Here is a 21,021-nt window from a genome sequence, read left to right on the forward strand (position 1 = left end):
GATTGCAAATTAGTGCAGCCACTCTGGAAAGCAGTGTGGAGATTCCTTAGAAAACTTGGAATGGAACCACATTTGACCCAACTATTCCACTCCTTGGCCTATACCCAAAGGACTTAAAATTAGCATACTACAGTGATGCAGCCACATCAATGTTCATAACTGCTCAATTCACAGTGGCCAGATTGTGGAACCAACCTAGATGTCCTTCAATTGATAAATGGATAAAGAAACTGTGGTACAAATATACAACGGAATATTACTCAGCCATAAAGAATAATAAAATTATGGCATTTGCAGGCAAATGGATGAAATTGGAGAATATCATGCTAAGTTACATAAGCCAATCTCAAAAAACCAAAGGACGAATGATCTCCCTGATAAGTGGATGATGATACATAATGGGGAGAGGGAGGGAAGCAAGAATGGAGGAAGGAGGGACTGTATAGAGAGAATAGTGAGGTGGGAGGGGGGGAAGGAAAAAATAAGAGAATGAATCAAACACCATTACCCTATGTAAATGTATGATTACACAAATGGTATGCCTCTACTTCATGTACAATCAGAGAAACAAGTTGTACCCTATTTGTTTATAATAAAAAAAAAGAGTAATACTTGGAAATTTATAGATTTGGAATTGTTTAAAATACTATTTTAAAAACTTCTTTTTCTTTTTAACTTACCAAAACTACTTGAATATTAACATAATATCAAACTTTACCTTTTATTTTCAGTTTGGAGATAGTGCTTTCCTATTTTCTGGACTATCATAGTGAATAAACTAAAAATAATTGTTTAGCTCCCACTATGTTTCATAGTTTTACTCTGTTTGATATATAATTATAGGGTCTTAACAATGAAGTTTTGTTAAACATGGTTTGTAAGTGAGTATGAATTTCTGGAAAAGACAGTAAGAGAAACCTAATTTAGTCTTTTTAATACAAATGAAAATATTAAATTCAAGTATTACATATTCTTACCAATGTTTATTCTAATTGTATTTTAAATTTTTACATGAAGTTACTATTTTATTGGGTTTTCAGTTATTTTCCCTTTCTTGATAAATTATCTGGTGTAATTTAATTGAGTGGCTTGCAAGACTCTCCACATATGTGTCTTTCTTATCCTCCATTAATTGAATTCAAACCATCAATTTTATTCTCCTATTTTACACTATAGAAATGGAATTTGTTTATTGACTTGCTTATTCATTTGTTTAATCTCCAAAATAAAAACTTATTTTCTTCAGTTATCTTCATATTCTTGAAACAATGTTTTCCTGAAAATTCTATTTTCCAGACCTTATAAACTATAAGCATACATTCAGGACATTATAAATTGTCTTTGAATCATAATTTTATCTTGTGATTGAGTAGAAGTTTTATAGCAAATTAAAACATATTGAATATAATAATTTGACTTTTCCTAAAATGTGAAAGGACTCAAGCACATTAGAGATAAAAAATTCTCGATAATAAACACACAGTAAGAAATGAACATTATGGTTATAATAAATACTATGATCTTACTATTGGTGTTTTCTATGACCCTGCAAGTTGATAACTGTCAGGTTGCTACTTTGAACAGCAAATTTATGAGTTTTAGGAATATCCAATGATATTGTCAATGAAGTCTTTTATTGTAGTGTTTAATTAATTGCTATAAACATGTTAAATATTTTTCACTTTGAAGCTTGGAGGCCCTTGATTTCTTTGGAACCTCTTTTCAGTTAAACATTGATTTTGCTACTGTTATGTTCAGGAAAAAAAAATGTAATCCACAGTATTAAATCAAAGAGGTCACTCATGTGTATGCTCACTATTATATCATTTTCTATTGAATTCATTATGGATAGATCCTAGAGAATTGGATCTGGCTATAAGTACATGACTGTGGGCTTGCAAAGCCACGTAATATGTAATAGTGGTGCTTGGTTGATAAGTATTTATATAGCAATACACTTTCAGTATATTTTAGAAACGCAACATCATGTTTAAAGTACTGAGTAAAAGGATGTAACTACTGTAATTTATCTTTACTGATAAATAGTTTAGCTCAGCTCCACAACTGATGATGTTTGTACTTAGTTTGGAGTGTGGGGTAATGTCACTGGCTATTATCATAAGGATATTAGCAAGTAGATTAATATTTAATCAAACATAAGTCTTCTTCATGATCTGAGTCAGATGGTCTTCCAGACTCCACTGGAATATATCAAATGAGGCAAAGTCATGACACTTTGAAGGCAATGAAGTCCATTAATAGACAATTAAATACTTCAACAAAAGTTACTGCCTTGTAAATTCTACTTACTACTCTTAGCAATATACACTTGGGCAATGATTGCATACCACTGATTATATAAAAGTAGTAGGATATTGTGTATATTAGAAAATAGAAAATAGAAAAATTTTGAAAGGATGAGATAAAGGTAAATTTAAATGAGAGTTCTGGTGTTTCCAACTTCATCCCAGGGACTCTTCTGGCATACCACTGGCTTCCTGCTTTGATACTATTGCACATGATTAATTGGATGTATAATAGCCCTCTGCAACCATAAAGCCTCTCATTTGTTTATGTCTATTGCCTCTTTGGCTCTCAAGTTTCTTTTATAATTGCTGTTTGTTTTGTCATCAACAACCATGCCATAAGTAATGGTGCCAATAATTGATCAGTCTGGTGTACCCTCCAGGAAAACCATCTAACCAAACAAAAGCTCAAAATTACAAGCTGCAATTTGGCCCAAGTGAGTTCGTACAGATATTGTTTTTAATTTGGAAGTAGTCATGTTGCCTTGTGTCTTTTGAGTTGGGCAAAAAACTGAAGTGACCTTACATGCACCACTTAGGTAGAAAGAACAAATAACTCTTTATAAAATTAAAACAATGATGATTCCTTCCTAAGTGTACACACACACACAAAAACCTGAGAGTGAATCCTCAATTTAAATGTTTCAAGTTTTTACATGTGAAGACTTCTTATATATTTTAATTATTGTCCCGTGGATAGGAGCTGTTTTTCCACATGAATAGTATATCATCTTGCCTTACTGTTTTTGGAACAAATCAATATTAATAAATAAGTCACATCAATGAAGTTCATATGTAAAATTTTATATCTCTTGCTACTCAAATAAATTTTTTGATGAGTTACTATCCAACAAATGAGTTCTTTTCTCTTTATGCTCCCTAGGGAAATGGCACAAGGTCTTCCTGAGTGTTAGATTGTGCATTTGGATTTCTGATTTAGTGGAACAGTGTGTAAAACTCTCATAATCAGAACACTCCCTATTGGCTCCACATCTGAAGATCCCCAAGAGTGCCGTTTGTCCCAGTGAACATCTGGAATAGATTATATGCAGTTAATTGGCTCCAGGTCGAGCTTGTTACAGACAGTAGCATGCAGTATAACCTATGCAATTCCCTAAATCTACCCACTTTGGGTAAATCACACCTACTTCTCTTCATAATTCTTCCCAGATGTAGGATGCATGCTTCTGTATGTGTACACAGAACACATGTGCACACATACACACACACACACACACACACGTACACACACAAAGATAGCAAAATATCAATTCATTAGTAGAAAGGTTGTTGGCAAGATGTTCAACACATAAATTATCTCAATTAAAAGATTAACTATTGGATTCAAAAGATTGTTGGGAAGAAAAACAAAATCAGAGGGAGGAGATTATATAAAGTGACTGTTTTATAGTAGAAAAAATATTCTAAGTTTTTTAAAAAGTTGTTGCACTTTCAGGATTTTTGCTTCATTTTGTTCCTCCTTCTTCACATGTGTTTCTGCACGTGTAGGCACTTACCAGAATGTCATAGTAGTGAAGAAATCAGTGCTTTGATTTTTAACTTATTTAACAATATTAATGAGTTGGGTTATAGTGGACAGTAAGACTACTGTTCATTGAAAACCAAAACATCAATCTTTTTAACTTATGATGTCGGAGGCACAGGGCATGTCTTAGCGATTAATGACCAGTTGGAGGAGTAGATATCTCAATACATAGCCAAGGGCCATTAACCCAAACTAGTCATTAATTTCCAGGAGATGTCCGGTACTGAGGTCATTATTTCTAATAAAATGCACATATGGAAATTTCTCTCTCTTTTGCCTATGTACATAACTATACATTGTTATAAGTCATGGAACAAAAGTAGTATATATTGCAGGTGAAAGTGATCAGAAAAACTACCTAATGAGAAATTGAATATACTCAGTCTGCTCATTCAATTTACCTCTCACTGTTTCCAAGAGTATGGGCAGGAGAGGAATGCATATTTGTATGTCAAGGCTGAGGGTCTGCTGCAGTCAGACACCAATGTCCTGCTAGCATGATGAAATAGGTAAAAGTGAAATGAACAGGAAAATAAGATTAGAGAAACCCTGATGAATGTGGAACCAGCACACATGATCAAATACCAATGGCAGTAAAAAGTGATGCATTGTTTTGAGTCATAATATTTTAGGTGCCCAAAGAGGCATGAGGCAAATTTAAGAGTTAGCTTAAGTTGCTCTTTGCTGTCCCCTTTCTCCCACCCCCACTGGTTTGTACTATGCTCTCCCTTCCTTCTCCTTACAGTCCTCTCATTAAGTCCATGATGCTGCCCGCCTAACCTTTCTGGAACCGTTAGCCAGGTATCACTATTTCTGGAACTCTGTTTCTGGTTTTCTCTGTCTTCCATCAAATATTCTCATCTATGCAATACTCTTTTTTTTTTTTTTTTGCAATGCTGGGGATTGAACCCAGGGCCTTGTGCTTACATATGCAATATTCTTTTAAGTTCTCTTTCATAGTGCCTTATACATGCCTCAATTTTAGAATCATTTTCTCATACTGTTGTTATTTCTATATAATTAATCACTCCCTCAGTAACAATTCTTATCTTTTTCCTTACCTTAATAAATAGTTGAGGATTACTTATAGTGCTAACGACTGATAAGAATTACATAATATATATAACCATACACGTATGTACATATAAATATCATGACCAGCTACGTAAATATATGTATGTTAAGATGCAAATATATAACAATGGTGATGGCGATTGTCCAAAAACAGGAATTTTTTAAGAAGGATCTGTAAGTCAAAGAATGCATCTATTTCTAGTGATGTCAAGTCAAACTAAAAGTTGCCAGGATGCATTTCTTAAAACATTGAGTAATTCAAAACATGATTCAAGTCTAATCTGATAACTTCTTTCTATAGATCAGCTAAAGTGATTCTGTTTTGTGGCAATAGCTTAAATATGTCTTCCTTCTAGGTTTAAAATAATATGATTTTTTAGGGTTTATTGCAAATGTGTTATTTAAGGATTTTATTTGTGTATTATATTCAAATGCATTTAATTCAAGTTTTAAAAACAAAAATTTTCATAAAGCACTGCTGTATATGGATCTTTTTGATTGGAAGAAAATTCTTGTTGTCTCTCAAGATTACAACTAATTGGGTGAAACCTTCATGAAATCTCTGGTAAATGTGAATAAAATATATGCTGTGTCATATTTAATAAAATATCTTTAAATTAATATCAAAATAAATTTGTATGTATTAATCTATAGGAAGAATTAAATATTCACATGTTATGAAATAATTTGATACCTAGATACCTTTGAAAATAATAAAAACAATTGAGAAATATTATGCTTAATATTTCATGAAGAAACTTACCATAAGATTTGTCTATCCTTAAATGCTTGCCACTCATAAACATAAATTTTTACACCTCAAAATTTGATCTTGTTTTACTTCATGAGATGATTTTTCACTTCTAAGATGTAAGGTAACTGGAACTTTGATATTCAAAGTCTCTGAGGCATTTTGGTACAATGGAGAATTTCTCTTGCTTAATCAAAATTCGGCCTTCATGAGATCTCTTAAAACAAAAGAATAGGTATAAAATTCTTATTTTGAATGTTAAATAATTGGAAAATTATTTAAAGTCTAATATATATTTATTATGGCTAACATTATCAGCAAGGAAGACACAAAACAATATTTCAACCACAGGTAAAGCAGGTAACACATGCAGACTCCTCCTGTAAGTCAGTATAGCAAGATTCTTTCCATGGGCTATTTCTTAGGGTGGGAAAAAAAAAAAGCAGTACCTTCAAGAAGGAAGAGAAGTTGAAGAGTTGAAGATTCCCTCAGCAGTTGGAGGTCACTTAACTCTACCGTAATGAAAACACCAGAGACATAGATCTTAAGAAGGTGGACTCCATCTAAAGTCATAACCAAATGTTTCCATCTGTCTTATTTGCCATGTGACCATGGAAGAAATATTTATCTCTGTATGTCAGTTACTTCAAGTGTGAAATGTGGTAAATAACTACCTATTCTATGATTGCCATTAGCATTAAGCCATTTAGTCTGTAGGCTACTTTTAAAAAGTATCTGGTACATACACTTCAACAAATATTATTTGTAATTTTTAATATCAGGTTTAGTTTGGAAATGTATCTTTTGTTTTTCTCCAATTTTTAACGAAGACAACCAAGTCACCTTATTTATGGCAGTGTAGTTAATAACGATCTCCTCCTTTTATTAACTCTTATACTTTAAAACTTATTTTTCTATTCAGGGCTGCCCTAAATGGTAACGAGTAGATGGTATGTTTCAGGCCTACACTCTGTACTGAAGGACCGGATCTGATTTCATCTAATCTCCCCAATTAAAGTAGCCTTTTAAAATAACTTGTAAGTCAGAAGTAAGAGAATAACTCCTTCAAGACAGTAGCTCGTGTCTGTTTTTTTTTTTTTTTTGAGGATCTTTCCTTTTCGGGATGATATGGAATACAAATAGACGGCTACCAGTGTTTTCATCTGATCGAAGTTATCAAAAATCCTCAGATATTCTCAATAAAAACAAAAAAATAATTTTAGTAGAGGAAAATACAATTATTAACAAAATAGATTAATTTCTAGTAGTGTATTCATTTCTACATTGGAGTAAAGACAATTCTGAGTTTTGAATTCATATTCTCTAGAAAAATACAGTAAGAACAAGCAAGAAAAGAAATTATTTTGAAAATTCAATATACAATCAGAAAATTATAATATAGTATATCTAGGAAAATCTGCAATAAATTTCTAAATTTTTTTTTCTTTTAGAGTTCACTAGTACTGAAAGAGAACATTGTTTTCGTCATGGATGCCAATAAAGATGAAAGAACAAAGTCCAGAAGCCACAGTTTTTACCTTTTTCAGGCTTTGATGATGCTAAGCATGACCGTGCTATTTCTGCCAGTCATTGGAACTTCTAAACAAAATATTCCACGACTCAAGCTAAGCTACAAAGGTAAATATGTAAATATTTTACATTCATCATTAAGATTTCTGAATGTCCTCTTTGATTATTGTATTTCTTTTATTTAAAAATACATATTGACTTCTATGAAATGCTTGTAGTGTTGGCTCAGTTAATAAGAATATTCACACAGAATACAAAGACCAATTATTTATTTTGTGAGGAAAAAGGTTGATAAAACTATTCAAGCACACTTCTCAGTCCCATTTGTTCTGCAAGTTGTAATCAGTTTTGCGTTTCATATGAACTTTTTTTTTTCAGAAAAATTTTAACACTGTGATAAATTTAAGATCTCAAGTATATATACATGTTTTGAAATATAATAAAACAATGCCATAGGCTTAAAATATAAAGACATTAAAAAAAAAACCAAGAAATGAAATCTCAGTTGTTTTTAAACATTTGACATAAACAAATAGTTTATAAGCATGATTGTTGGTCATTGTGTGAATGTGTACATCTGTACATAGCTTTTTCCCCATTTCCCCAAGTTTCATGTCCAAAGATTTTTTTTTTTTTTTTTTTTTTTTTTGCTTACTTTTCTAGGATATGCACTGGGCTTCATTAATACCTCAAGTAGCGAAAGGCATGTAGAGAGTCACCTTCTTTATTTTGAATTCTGGTAAAAATTACACTGATAATTAATGTCTTCTGATCTTCAAGATGACATTTTTCCAGTTCAAATTAAATATATATGATCAAAGATATTTGGATATCAAATGTAAGAGAAAATAAAATTAGTATATCCTATCCATTGCACATTTAACATGTTGCCATTTGCTTGTAATTTACATCTCATAATTAGTTGAACAATTTTTATTTTTTGATTTTTTTATCTACTTTTATGTTTAAAATTCCTTTAAATTAGGAGTATATTTATTGGCAATCTAGGATGAGATTTTTATCTAAAAACATTGATCTCATGAATTATAATTTATTAATATTTTGTTTTATCAGTAATTGAAAGATACATCTGTGTATCATCTATTTCTTATTCATAGATGTATTTAAATTTGTATTATTCCCCTAAAATTATTTTGGCTTCCCATGAACATGAACAGTTATGGTAAGATACAGGCTACAAATAAAAAACAAGACCAAAGTTTTTAAGCATAACAGAGTAACTAGTACTGTATTATATCTTTTGCCATAAGCAATATACAAATGGATAAATTACATGAAGCAACCAGTTTTAGATATTGAACAATAGGTAGCAGAAATGAAATAAAGAAGCTACCTAAAGGTAAGACTCAGAAAGGTTTAAGGCAAATAGAGTATTAGTGAGCCCATGTAAGGTGTTGAAGATCCAAGAGTGCTGGAATACAGAAGCTCTGACCAACTAGAACAAAAAGACCTCACCAAACATGTTGACACTCAGGTGCCTGCTGAAAGGTCACATTTTAAGACCTGCAATATTCTGTCCCAAAGTCAAGGATATTCTAATCCTGACTTTAAAAAGATACTTAAAAATAAGCCTCAAAAGGATCATACTGATTTGCCATTAAATTAAATATCTCCAACACAGCTAGATCCTAAACAATTTAATGTCTACCATGTCAGATACAATGAAAACATCCTAGACATACAAGGAAACAAGAAAATTTAATAATGAGGAAAGTGTACAGGTACTGAAAGTTCACATAAGATGATACAAATGTTCACATTAACAGAGAGGAATTTTAAAACAGATGTATTTTCAAGAACTTAAAGGAAAATTTTATCAAAATGAATTAACACGGAATCTTAGCAGAGAATGAAAACAACTAGAAAAAAGAAACTAGATGGAAATATTGGGGATAAAAGACATATCTGAATTCTAGAATTTGCTGCACACATTTAAGATTATAGATTACCGAACAAAATTCAGTACAACCAGAGATAATTTTTTAGATGTAGATTTATAAATTTATAAATTTTTAAGATTCTTAGAAGCCCTATTGTTCGAAGGGAATCTTCAAAGCCACGTTTTAGGTTGTTGTTGTGTAAGTGCCCCATTCTTAAAACCAAAATAAAAGTTGGATATATATTGATGTATAACAAGCCACCATAGAATTCAATGCTTTTATAAACCAATTATTATCAATTCCCATTTCTATGGGTCAAGACTGAGAAGGGCTCAACTGGGTAATTCTGCTGTGTACTCTCTAACGTAGGTACACTGGGATGATGGTCTGGCGAGTGGCATCTCATCCTTCAAATAACCTCAGGATATCTCAGAAAGAGTATCTCTACATGGGCAGTTTGAACTTCCTTAAAAATAGTCCAGGACCTCAAGTGCATTTGTTTCAACAAATAAGGGAGCTTATGTTGAGTTCTTAGATCTACCGTCAGAAGCCACGTGGCATTTCTTCCAGAATGCTCTATTGGTTGAAAGCAACACTAGAGTTCAAGAGGAGAACATGGAGACTGCACTTTTCAATGAAAATAGGGCAAATCACATATGCAAAGAGCAGTGTGACCTGTAGAGATTGTTGTGGATATCTATGTAAAATACAATCTGCTACAATTAACTTTTAGAGAGTCTTTGACTTTTATAAGAAACACATGTGAGTCTGCGAAGAAAGGAAATGGTGTTGTAACAACTTCATAGCCATAAAGAAAAAAACTGAACCTTAGTCTTTACCCCACAAATATCTCAAGTTGGATCATCTACCTAAAAGTAAAAGCTAAAATTCTAAACCTGGAATATCTTTACAACCCTAGAGTAAACAAAAATTTCATAGGCAGGTCCCAGAAGAACTACAGCCATAAAGATTTTTTAAAACTATATGTCAGAAAAATTAAAACAAAATTCTGCTTATCAAAGACAAGCTAGCTATATTCACAAAATATATCTGAGAAAGTCTTTAATCCAGAATAGATGTACAGAAACAAATCAATAATAAAATAACAAAAGCTAAAACAAATGAATAATAACAAAATCATAAACTCTAGAGTAACCGCACTGACATCACTCACAGAGATGCACAAGTGGCCAATAAACACTTGAAAAACACTCGACATCGTTAGTCCATACGTAAATACCAATAAATATTACAACAAAATAGTATTGGAATAACTATAATATTTTTAAGAAAGATTGGCCGTATCATATACCCTCAGTATGTGGAAATATTTTTGAATTCACAAACATCATTGATGGGAGTATAAAACTGAAAGGTTTTGTTTCAGCAGTTCCCCATACAATTAAACGTAGACTTATTTAGCTGAAGTTTTAGAATTGATGAAACTAATCAGTAGCAAAAAAAAAAAAAAAAAAAAAAAAAAAAAAAAGAATCAACACAATTGTTTTGAGCAGATAGCAGAGAAGAATGACCAGCAAAGAGGGGACCATGAAGAAGAAATTTCTGTGGTTATAAAAATACTCATCTTGATAGAGATGTGGATCACTGAAGTGTTCAGATCTGTCACAACTCATCAAATTTTACATCTGCTTATTTGATTGTATACAAAACTTACCTTTATAAAAAAGAATAAAAATGACATGCTGAACAATGAAAAGTGGTACAGAAAATTTTAATATAAAGATATTATAAGAAAAAAACTAAATTATCTGGTTTCTATAATATAGTGAATATTACAAAACATCACATTGATAAATGTGGGGAAAGAAAAAAATTACATTTGTAAATAAGCTTTCAAGAATAGATAATATTCACTTAGGATTCATCATGAACAAAGAAAGCATTGATATGATGACTATTTGAGAATTATCTCATTTCATTGTCACCGACACCCTGTGAGGAAGAGATTGTCATCCCATTTCAATCTGAGGATATGAGATATTGAGAAACTGAAAATTTGCCAAAGCCACGAAGTTAGTTCATGGCTAAACTCCTGGGTCATCCCCTGGCTGGCTCCTAACCTATATCTTGGACTATAGACACAAGTAGTTCATCCATCAGGCTCTTACCTATGAGATTGATTAAAGTTACAGAAAATATCATGCTCAGATTTGACTGAAACCAATTATGTGATTTTCTGTTGTCAAAATTAAATGGAGTTGAAGAAAGCCATGTGCATTCTTTAAGATCACTGGGAGGGGGGAGTTAAAAGAGTTTTACTGAATTTTGAATGCTCTTTGTTCTACTAGGGGAAAACAAAGTAAATGTGACTGTGGTAATTTATCTTCATAATCAAAATTTCATCAAAGAGTAGATTCTAAAAATTAACTCATGTGGCAAATTAGTAATTTCAAAATAATAACTTGTCTTAATGTATGATTTTGGCCTTGAAATCAATCCTATAAAGACTAAGAATCTCACTTTATTTGTATATCTATAGAATCTTAATTCTAAGCACCTTGTTCTTCTACAAAAGTAGAAATGGTGTGATTTTTTTGTTAGATTAAATGCAATAAATTCTATGCTTTCGTTGGTTCTTATATGTAATATACATGCCAAATTTATATTTTTTTCAAATGTTTTAGGTTATCTACATATCAGAGACTGGTAACTAATAATAGATACTGCATTATAGGGCAGGAATTCTAATAATTTCCCAACCCACCCCCAAGACATACGTACACAGCTTCCCTAAACTGCTAAAAGTCATTCATTTTTAGATTGTATGCTAATAACAAGAGTAGTCTCTTCAGCTAGGAGAATTATGAATAATCCACCAGCTTTGTGCATTTATCTTTCCAACCACTTTAAAGAACACAGTGGTTTACTTTTGAAAATCACCAGTTGTTCAGCACTGTGAAGTCCATCCACTTGCAAGAATACCAAGTTTTCCTGTTCTCCTTTTCTGCATCCAGACTCTTTAGAAGGAAAATAGTTCAAATCCTGGCATGTTACCTATTAAGAGTGAACCTTTCCTGAATGAAAAAACCATAAAATTACTGTTAATTTGGTGTTATGATGAGGAAAATTGCTTCTGTAATACATTTCCACTTCTGAGACCATAATCACAACTTTCCTTTGGCATTTTCTGTTTTTCTCCTAAGATTCTGACTAATGAATTGAGATCAGCAGGCACTACCCTTTGCTTAGGTAACATTGAGAGCCTAGAAGCTCATGCTTGGCCATGTAAACATTGGTGGAATGTGAAGAAAATCAGCCAAAATGAAAAATTAATTTTGGATTAATTTTTATAGGTGCAAAATCATCATTGTTTTCTTTGTTTTCATGCCTCCTCAGGTGCCAACTAGAGAGCACAATGTAAGATATGAGTAGCCTTAACTACTTGGAACAGCTGCAAGATAATATTGAGGGATTATTTTTAAAGGTCAACAGAGTCACAGTAACCATTTTATCCAAAGAATGGTCTTTGATAAAGACTTAGCTTTGAACTTCTGAATCCACAGGAGCTTATTTGGTTCTATTGTTGTGCAAAGAGATTTCCCCTCAGTTCATTTTTGAATTCTTACATATTTATGCATATTGGGTCTCTTTCCTAAATAATAAATATGGAACCAGAGGTCAAAATGTTCTATATTTTAGATTTTCTGTCAGATGTTGATCACATATATTTTGCCCTACAAACTGGAATTCTCATAGTGACTTCTACAGTGATACTACAATTGTAAAAATAATTTTTGTGAAATGATCTACTTTAAACTCATAATAATATAAACTATTGTATCTGACAGTGATCACTGGGGATCTTTTATGTGTTAAGGATATTTGTATACTTGTGTAGCATAGACCATTGAATCTTTGCTTGTTTGGAAAACTTAATAAATAAATAAAACAGAAATGAATAAGTAAAAGGCAACTGCAAGAAAAGGAAAGTGACTTATTTAATGGTTTTTCAACCACTCTACAAATATGTATGGATTGGCCACTAATATACCAGGCACTGTTCCAAGTCAGAGAAAAGTCACTGTCTCCTTTGAATTTATTTCCTACATAGACTGTGAAGGAACAGGTAAACAAACCAGCAAATATTATTTCAAATTGTGGTAAGTGCCATGAAGACTGCAAAGCAGTAGAGTGACTGAGTCTACTTAGTTTACTCAGACTATCATGTCTGCAGAGTTTCACAACACTGTGAAAACCTTTGTTTTCATTCTCTGAGACATGAGAAATGTAAGGCTCAGATCCTGAATGATTTGCCCAATAGTGAGACTCTATCAAAGAGCAGAATCATATCTAGGGCCCATGATCCTGTCACCTCATCATGCCCTTGAGGGAAAGGTTACATTAATGAGGAACATTAATGTCAAGATACATACACATACAGAAAAAGCAAGATTCTACCATTTTTTTGTCAGCATGTTCTTTTCAAATAGCTTCCACTAGTATTGGTATTATATGTTTTCACTGACAAGAAAAACTTGAAGACCACTTTTAAATTCTTATCTGCTACCTTTGAACTAAGCATTAACTTTATTTGATAGAATGGTTCTTGGTTTGTCAGAATTTTCCAAGAAATGAGAGGGTAAATCTGTATTTTATAGTTAAAAATTAATTTAACTGTGAAATGCAGCATGTGTCTCAGCTAGAGATTCCTGGATATTTGACTCATCAATTTTTTTCAATTTGACTCATCTAATATCATGTCTGTTGTCTCAACTCAATATGACATAGCACTGAAGGGAGCAGGTTCTGAAATCCACCTACCTAGGTCATAACTCCTTTTCTTAGTTGTGATATATTTGAATGTTCATTTTCTATACTACGGTTTGCTTATTGATAACATAAAAAATTGGCAATCTGATAGTCACATACATTGATTTATTTAGTTCTAATAAATTTGTTGTAGACCAAAGACTTTTCTGTGTAAATAAGTCTGCAAAATATTATGTAATTCCTTCTTGGAAATTTACAGTGCACATTACCATTACTCCTGTGAACTCCCAAGTACTTTCTATCATTGTTAGTTTCCCTAATGTAAGAACTGCTCATAGATTACAAATTTATAGAGGGCATTTTCCACTATTTTTACCATTGTGGTATTTTAGTAGGCACTAGTCTTTGGTGTTTACAAGCCCTTATAATAAGTTCATTGTTGTCCTTGATAGGAGTGGTGTTTTTGAGTTGCAATAGCCCTCTTATGGATTAAAATAAACCATAAATCACTCAGGAATGATGCAATTCAAAGCAGGTATTTTTGTTGTCAAATCAATGTGAAATTATGACCTATGTTGAACATCTCTCCCTTAATACCTAGTGAAGACACGTTATCAATCTTAAAGTAAGAATTTATATATATATATACACTACATATTTATATATGTACTAATTCATATATACTATATATATATAAATGGTGTAGTATATTTATATATTATATATTATATATATACATTATATACACCACATATGAAGCAAGTCATTGATGATTTAGTTTGGGGGGATATGCCATGGTTGAATGGATTCACACGGTTTCCAGACATATTTTCACTAAACTGAGGTTCTTGCAGCTAGGAATAAATATTAAAGAATAATTTTATTGTGGTGTAATATTCAACTGTAAATAGTTAATAACAATAGTTTGTGGATGCCTACTATATTTCTTGCATTGTTCTGGTGATTTGTGGATATGTTAGCAAACAAAGGAGGCAAAAATCCTTGCCACTGTGTAGTTTATAATTCTGGTAAGGAAATCAGACCACATATCAGCAAGATAGAAGGTGATAGGTACTATGGAGAAAAATAAATCAGGAAGGGGAGCTAATAGGGTGGTGAAGATGCAGTAGACAATATGGGGGTCAGGGAAAAACTCACTGAGAAACTGATTTCACATATACTTAAAGTTATGTTTGTAGCCAGTCATGCAAATATCTGGAAAATTTCTAGCAGAAGCAAAACCAAATGCAAAGGTCCTGAGGTAACAACAGTGTCTGACAAGTTTAAGGATTTTAAAGAAGACAATATAGAACAGAGGGAAAGAAGATTGATTAACAGGGAGTTAGCAGTTGTCCATTGTTAAAACACTGACATTTAGTCTGAGTTCTATGGGAATCTACTGAAGAATTTTCATCATAGTCTAACATGATCTGACTCATTCAATACGATTATTCTGAACTCTGTGTTGACAATACACTGAAAAGGGGAAAACTGAGAAGGAAAGAGCCAAGTAAGAGGCTTTGAAATAATCTAAATGAGAAATGATGGTTTATAGATCAGAATGACAACAGTGGAAGTAGAATATGAAGTAGAGCCAATAGAATGTGCCAATGGGTTAGAAACGAAGAAAGAGAGAGGGAGAGGTGTCAAATATGACTCCATGAGTTTTTTGTTCACTTTTGTTTTTTGTTTTTTGTTTTTTTTTTTTTTTTTTTTGTGTGTGTGTGTGTGTGTGTCTTAAGTCCGGAGTTACCAATAATTGAAACAGGAAGATTGAAAGTACTCCCAAGGGTAGATCAAGTGGACATATTTTGTTTGATAAGGATTAGATATCTAAGTGAAATGCCACAATGACATTTGAGTATTTATATCTGGAATTCATGGAGATGTAAATTGGCAATATTAATTTGGTAGTTATCATGTAGAAAATTTTAAATCCATGAGACTGTGAGATAATCAAAGGATAGATGAGAAGAATTTAAAAAGTTTAAGTTCTGGGATACTATCAAGTCAGGAAATTGGAAAAAGAAGGAATAAGCAGAAAATTGAACTGAAAAGTGTCAGGTATGTAGTTAAACACACACACACACACACAGGAGTCATGGAATATAGGAGTTAAATGAAGAAAACAAAGGAAAAGAAATGTCATCGGTGCCAAAGTCAGCTGATATATCCTGAGAGGGACAACTGAAATTTACATTAACTTTAACAATGAAGGTATCTTTGTTATCATACAAATGTCATTATAAGAAAATTTCCTGGGGTTAAGGGATAGGTAAAATCACTGGTATCTGTATAGGTCATCACTGTCTTTTGGGAAGAATAAAGGAGAACTAGGTTATGGGATACTTTGGTTGTGTCTGTCCCTGCATAAGTCTGGTAGGGACTTAAGAATGGGCAGAGGTTAAGTAAAGACAATTTTTACTAAGATTAAACTCATTCAACTATTGTTTGGTGGAAAATTCTTTTCAAATAGGTCTTACATATGGTTGATTTATTGTCCTACAAATTATTTTTAAGAAGATAGAAGTATTTATGTACAACTTGTTTTATAATTTCACGTGGATCTTATTAAAGAACTTTCACACTGAGATTCAGAATGCGTGGCTATAAATTTAAGGGCAGTCTAAAATAGATTGTCATTCAGTCTTCTTTTACAGAAAATTTAATGTCTCTCTGTATTTTAAAAATGAGTAATATACAGTTTGCATTTTAGTATGAGTCCTTTAAACATGCTACTTTATTAATTCAGAAGAAGCATAAATTAGAACTAAAGTGTGTTTTTACTTATAAGGAGGTTTATTAAAGCCACAGTGAGCCAGACACACTCTGGAAAATATGATACATATTTCAGTGATCCCAAAGGATTGGGGAAGTGGAAGAAACAGTAGAAGTGACTTTACCTTGATACATTCAGTGTAAATATAAGTGGAGCTATTTTGGAAAAGAATATGGTTTATCTAAATATTAAAATGTACAAAATAGTGATAATAGGTGAAGGCCATAGAATTAAGAATTCTATATAAGTTTTACCTGACAATGAGTAAGTATTTGAGGAGGGAGAATAGAAATTTGCATGATAGGATCTTTAAGTATTTAAATTTAGCTGCACATTGGTGTGAGGGAAATGAAGTAGAGTTGGAATTATGTGAGGGAAAGAAGAGTAAGGGCACAAGGAAAAAGAACTAACAATGATTCTGAGATGTTGAATCTGATGACTGGGTTGAATCCCTAAAGTCATTAAAATCAGCAGGATGAAATGGAGCAAGAACAACAATATCTAGCAGCCTACTGGAAATTCTGAACTGAGACTTATGAAAAAGAATGGGGCTATAGGTGTCTGTTTTGAAGTCATAAACAGAGAAGTAACAGTATATGGAAGATAAACGATTTATGAGAAATGAAATATAAATGGGAAACATCATTTAATTTCTTGTACTTTATAAATACTGCCTTAAGTGGAGAACATTCTATGATGTTATTTTTTAAAACCCTCTATTAGAAGTATATTTGCAAATTCTGGTGCAAATTCTTTGAGCACCTCTACCAGGATTATGCTTCCTATACCAGTGATTAGAATAACAATATGGAAAAAAAACAGAAAAAATGTTTGCAAATGATTGATATCTTGTTCTTAATGAAAAAGTCAAACTAAAATTTTCCTGAGTGGGTGGAAATTAAATATCAGATCATGTGTCACAGTGAGTGCTCAGCGATAAATAACATATATGGCAAATGATTTTAAATTGCATAATAAGAGTAAAGACATGATTTAAACAACTTTCAAGAAAAATAGGAGGCATATTCAAAGGCTTGGGGATATAGAGTGCATGAGACTTCTCAATTGTGACTGAAGACTCACATGTGCCTTTTAAGATTTTTATATACATATATTTAACTTTGATTGATATAAATCAATTTTAAAAGTATAATTGTTCTAAAATGTTATCTTTTGAGTAGTACTCATAACCTTTTTCCAGTGATCCTACCTTGAGGAATTACCTGTTCTTACCACTTTTGTCTTGCTCTTGAAGTCAATAGTAGATGTTGTACTAAACTATGAATTTCTGGGTTTTAAAAAATTTAAATTCACATACTTGGCTGGAACAAATCCTCATTCTCATGTGGTACAGAGTTTTGATTTTAAACATTTCTGAAATTTGAAAAGGGAGAGTTTCTAAATACCTTGATGGGAGCTAAGAAACTAATTGTCAAATAAAATTCCATTTTTCTTATATCTATCTCTCAATCATTTCTGAGGAGGTTTATTCTATCATGGCATTGCTCTTTGGAGAAACTTCTAGTTATTTATAATGCTAGTCTTTTTGTATAGGTCAAGAGGAAAATTTATCAATCATACCAAAGCTTTTGAAAAAATTTAAAATGACTCATTCTTTCTGAACGTATGAATTTTAAAGAACTTATAAATTATGAATCTCACATGTGATGAATTATATAAAGCATCTACTTTGAAATCTAGCCAAATAAGAATAAATCTGTGATTTAAAAGATGAAAAAAAAAAGACAACGTGAAATTACTACTTCCCTACTTCACATCCTGTCCTGGCAAGAACATAGATCCAGTGACATAATAGGTTTTATTTGTTTTTAATTTATGTTTCCCTATGTGATATCATCTGATTTATTATTAACACAATAATGTTCTAGGACCTAATGAATAGAATTATCTTCTATTATAGAACAGTAAAGATAATTTGATTTTTGGTTGTTTCTGAATTTGAACTTGCATTTACAGGAATAAAGCAGAGTTGAAAATTTCACCTAGGAAAGCATAATGATAATATAATACACACTTGTAATATTGATATAGTCTTTTGTAGTTATTCTAGGTTCAACTGATATTCTTTGTGTGATTCACATTGCCTGATTTGTTATGTAGACTTAATATATACACATAGACTTTAGTAGACACTTTTGTGTAGATGGAGGTGAACTATCTTGATAACAAAAATCTTTTCACATGATCTCAAGCCTCAGAAAACCTGTTGGAAGAGGCAAAGCCAATTTAAGATGAGTTAATTTTCCCAAAGTAAAATTCAAGGAAGAATCCATGGCCTTTCCTAGAACCAAAACCTTGAGAATCAAATATGTTGGGAGCAATAGAGACTCATCGAGATATAGTAGGTTCTAATTTTCATTTTGGAAACAAAGTTTCTTCTTCACTCAATTCATGACCCAATACCCTGAGAGGCTTTTTTTTCCATTTTTTAAATTTGTTCTAATTAATTGTACATGACAGTAGAATGCATTTATACATTTTGATAGATCATACATAAATGGAGTATAATCTCTTATTTTTCTGATTATACATATTGTAAGATCATATGGGTCACATAGTCATAAATGTACATGAGGTAATAATGTCTGTTTCACTCTACTGTCCTTCCTTCCCCTATTCTTCTTCCCCTTCCTTCACTCCCCTCTATCTAATATAAAGTAACTCTATTCTTCCCTATCCCCCCTTATTGTGAATTGCATATCAGAGAAAACATTTGAACTTTGGTTTTTTGGGTTTGGCTTATTTCACTTAGCATGATGTTGTCTAACTCCATCCATTTACCAACAAATGCCAGAATTTCATTCTTCTTTAAGGCAACATTCCATTGTGTATATATACCACATTTTCCTTATCCATTTATCTGTTGAAGGGTATCTAGGTTGATACCATAGTTTAGCTACTGTGAATTGAGCTGCTATAAACACTGATGTGGCTGTGTCACTATAGTATGTTGATTTTAAGTCCTATGGGTATAAATGGAGGAGTGGGATAACTGGGTCAATTGGTGGTTCCATTCTAGTTTTCTAAGGAATCTCCCTATTGCCTTCCATAATGGTTGCACCAATTTACATTCCCACCAGCAATGTATGAATGTACCTTTTCCCCACAATCGTTGCTTGTATTCTTCATCATTGCTACTCTGATTGGAGTGAGATGAAATCTTAGAGTAGTTTTGATTTGAATTTCTCTAATTGCTATAGATGTTGAATGTTTTTTCATATATTTGTTGTTGATTGTATATCTTCTTCTGTGAAGTGTCTGTTCAATTCCTTAGCCCATGTATTGACTGGGTTATTTGTTTTCTTGGTTTTAAGTTTTTTTGAATTCTTTATATATCCTAGAGATTAATGCTTTATCTGAGGTTTTTTGTTGGGAATGATTTAGTAGCCAAAACATTTCTGAAAACTATGGGAAGAAATTTCTGAGGAACCCCATAGAGGAAGTCTTAGAACACTAAGTCAGTATGACAAGTCCCGGAATTCAGAGATAGAGTATAAAAGCTGAGCTCAGGGGGAAGGCAGGAACAGAAAAATTGAAAGGATTAAAGACAATCTACTTGGACAACTTTGCAGAGAACACACTGAAGAACTAACTATTCAAAAGTCCTCAGATAGTCTTACTGATAAAACTGCTATTTCCTTGAGAAAAAAGACAAGTGGGTAGGGCAAGAATTTCTGTTGAATATCCTCATATGTCAGAGAAAGGTGACTGGGTTGTGATCTGAATCTATTTTTAGTTCTGAACTTTCTCTGCTAAGGAATTCTACTCCTTACTCTGTGGTAGACTAGAATTTGACATTCTCCAAAGCTGATTTTTTTTCCCTTTTACTTCATGAATTTGTGCCTTCAACCATCTTGGTTTTCTTTTCTTTTTTTCTTTTTAATTTTTCAACTACATGTTCTTTGAAGGATGTGGGAAGCCATTTTTTAACTGTGCAATCTTAGGAGAGAAACTGACAGCTCCACCCAGTTCAGGATTTCTGGCAATAAATGCAGGGTTTCAAGGGTATGGGATCTTGTTCATTTAGCAGTCAAAAACTGAGGAAGTCTGTGTTGCTTAATCCTAAATTTATTAGATTCAATATGACTAACCACTCCCTTCCTTTCTGGGGTGAAGAGGAAGAATGCAGATCATCAGGTCAAATTTTTTTTTTTTTTTTTTCAGAACAAATGAACGATTGTATTAAGGAACATTAAAAAGCAAATACAAAGAATCCTTTTCACAGCAAATGTTTATTTCAAGTATGAACAGGGATTGTTCAGCCTTTAGCCTACCCTTCACCTGGAGGAACCCCAGGCCATGAGTGAACAGATTCTGAGCTCCACCACTGAGAGCAAATTGATCATGCAAAGCCCCGGAACCATTTTGGACCTCACTAACTG

The 21,021-nt window shown here is 32.3% G+C and overlaps 1 protein-coding gene across 3 annotated transcripts in view; it reads left to right on the forward strand.

Moving 5' to 3' along the window:
- Sema3d (semaphorin 3D) overlaps window positions 1-21,021 on the forward strand; it is a 192,299-nt gene that overhangs the window by 57,160 nt on the left and 114,118 nt on the right. For all 3 annotated transcript variants that reach the window (XM_047561877.1, XM_047561876.1, XM_047561879.1), the window contains exon 3: window positions 7,129-7,315. In XM_047561877.1, coding sequence (XP_047417833.1) covers window positions 7,165-7,315 — 151 coding nt within the window. In that variant the 5' untranslated portion in view covers window positions 7,129-7,164. The remainder of the gene's footprint in view (window positions 1-7,128; window positions 7,316-21,021) is intronic.

Source organism: Sciurus carolinensis, chromosome 8 (genome assembly GCF_902686445.1).
Source record: "Sciurus carolinensis chromosome 8, mSciCar1.2, whole genome shotgun sequence".
Taxonomy (NCBI): domain Eukaryota; kingdom Metazoa; phylum Chordata; class Mammalia; order Rodentia; family Sciuridae; genus Sciurus; species Sciurus carolinensis.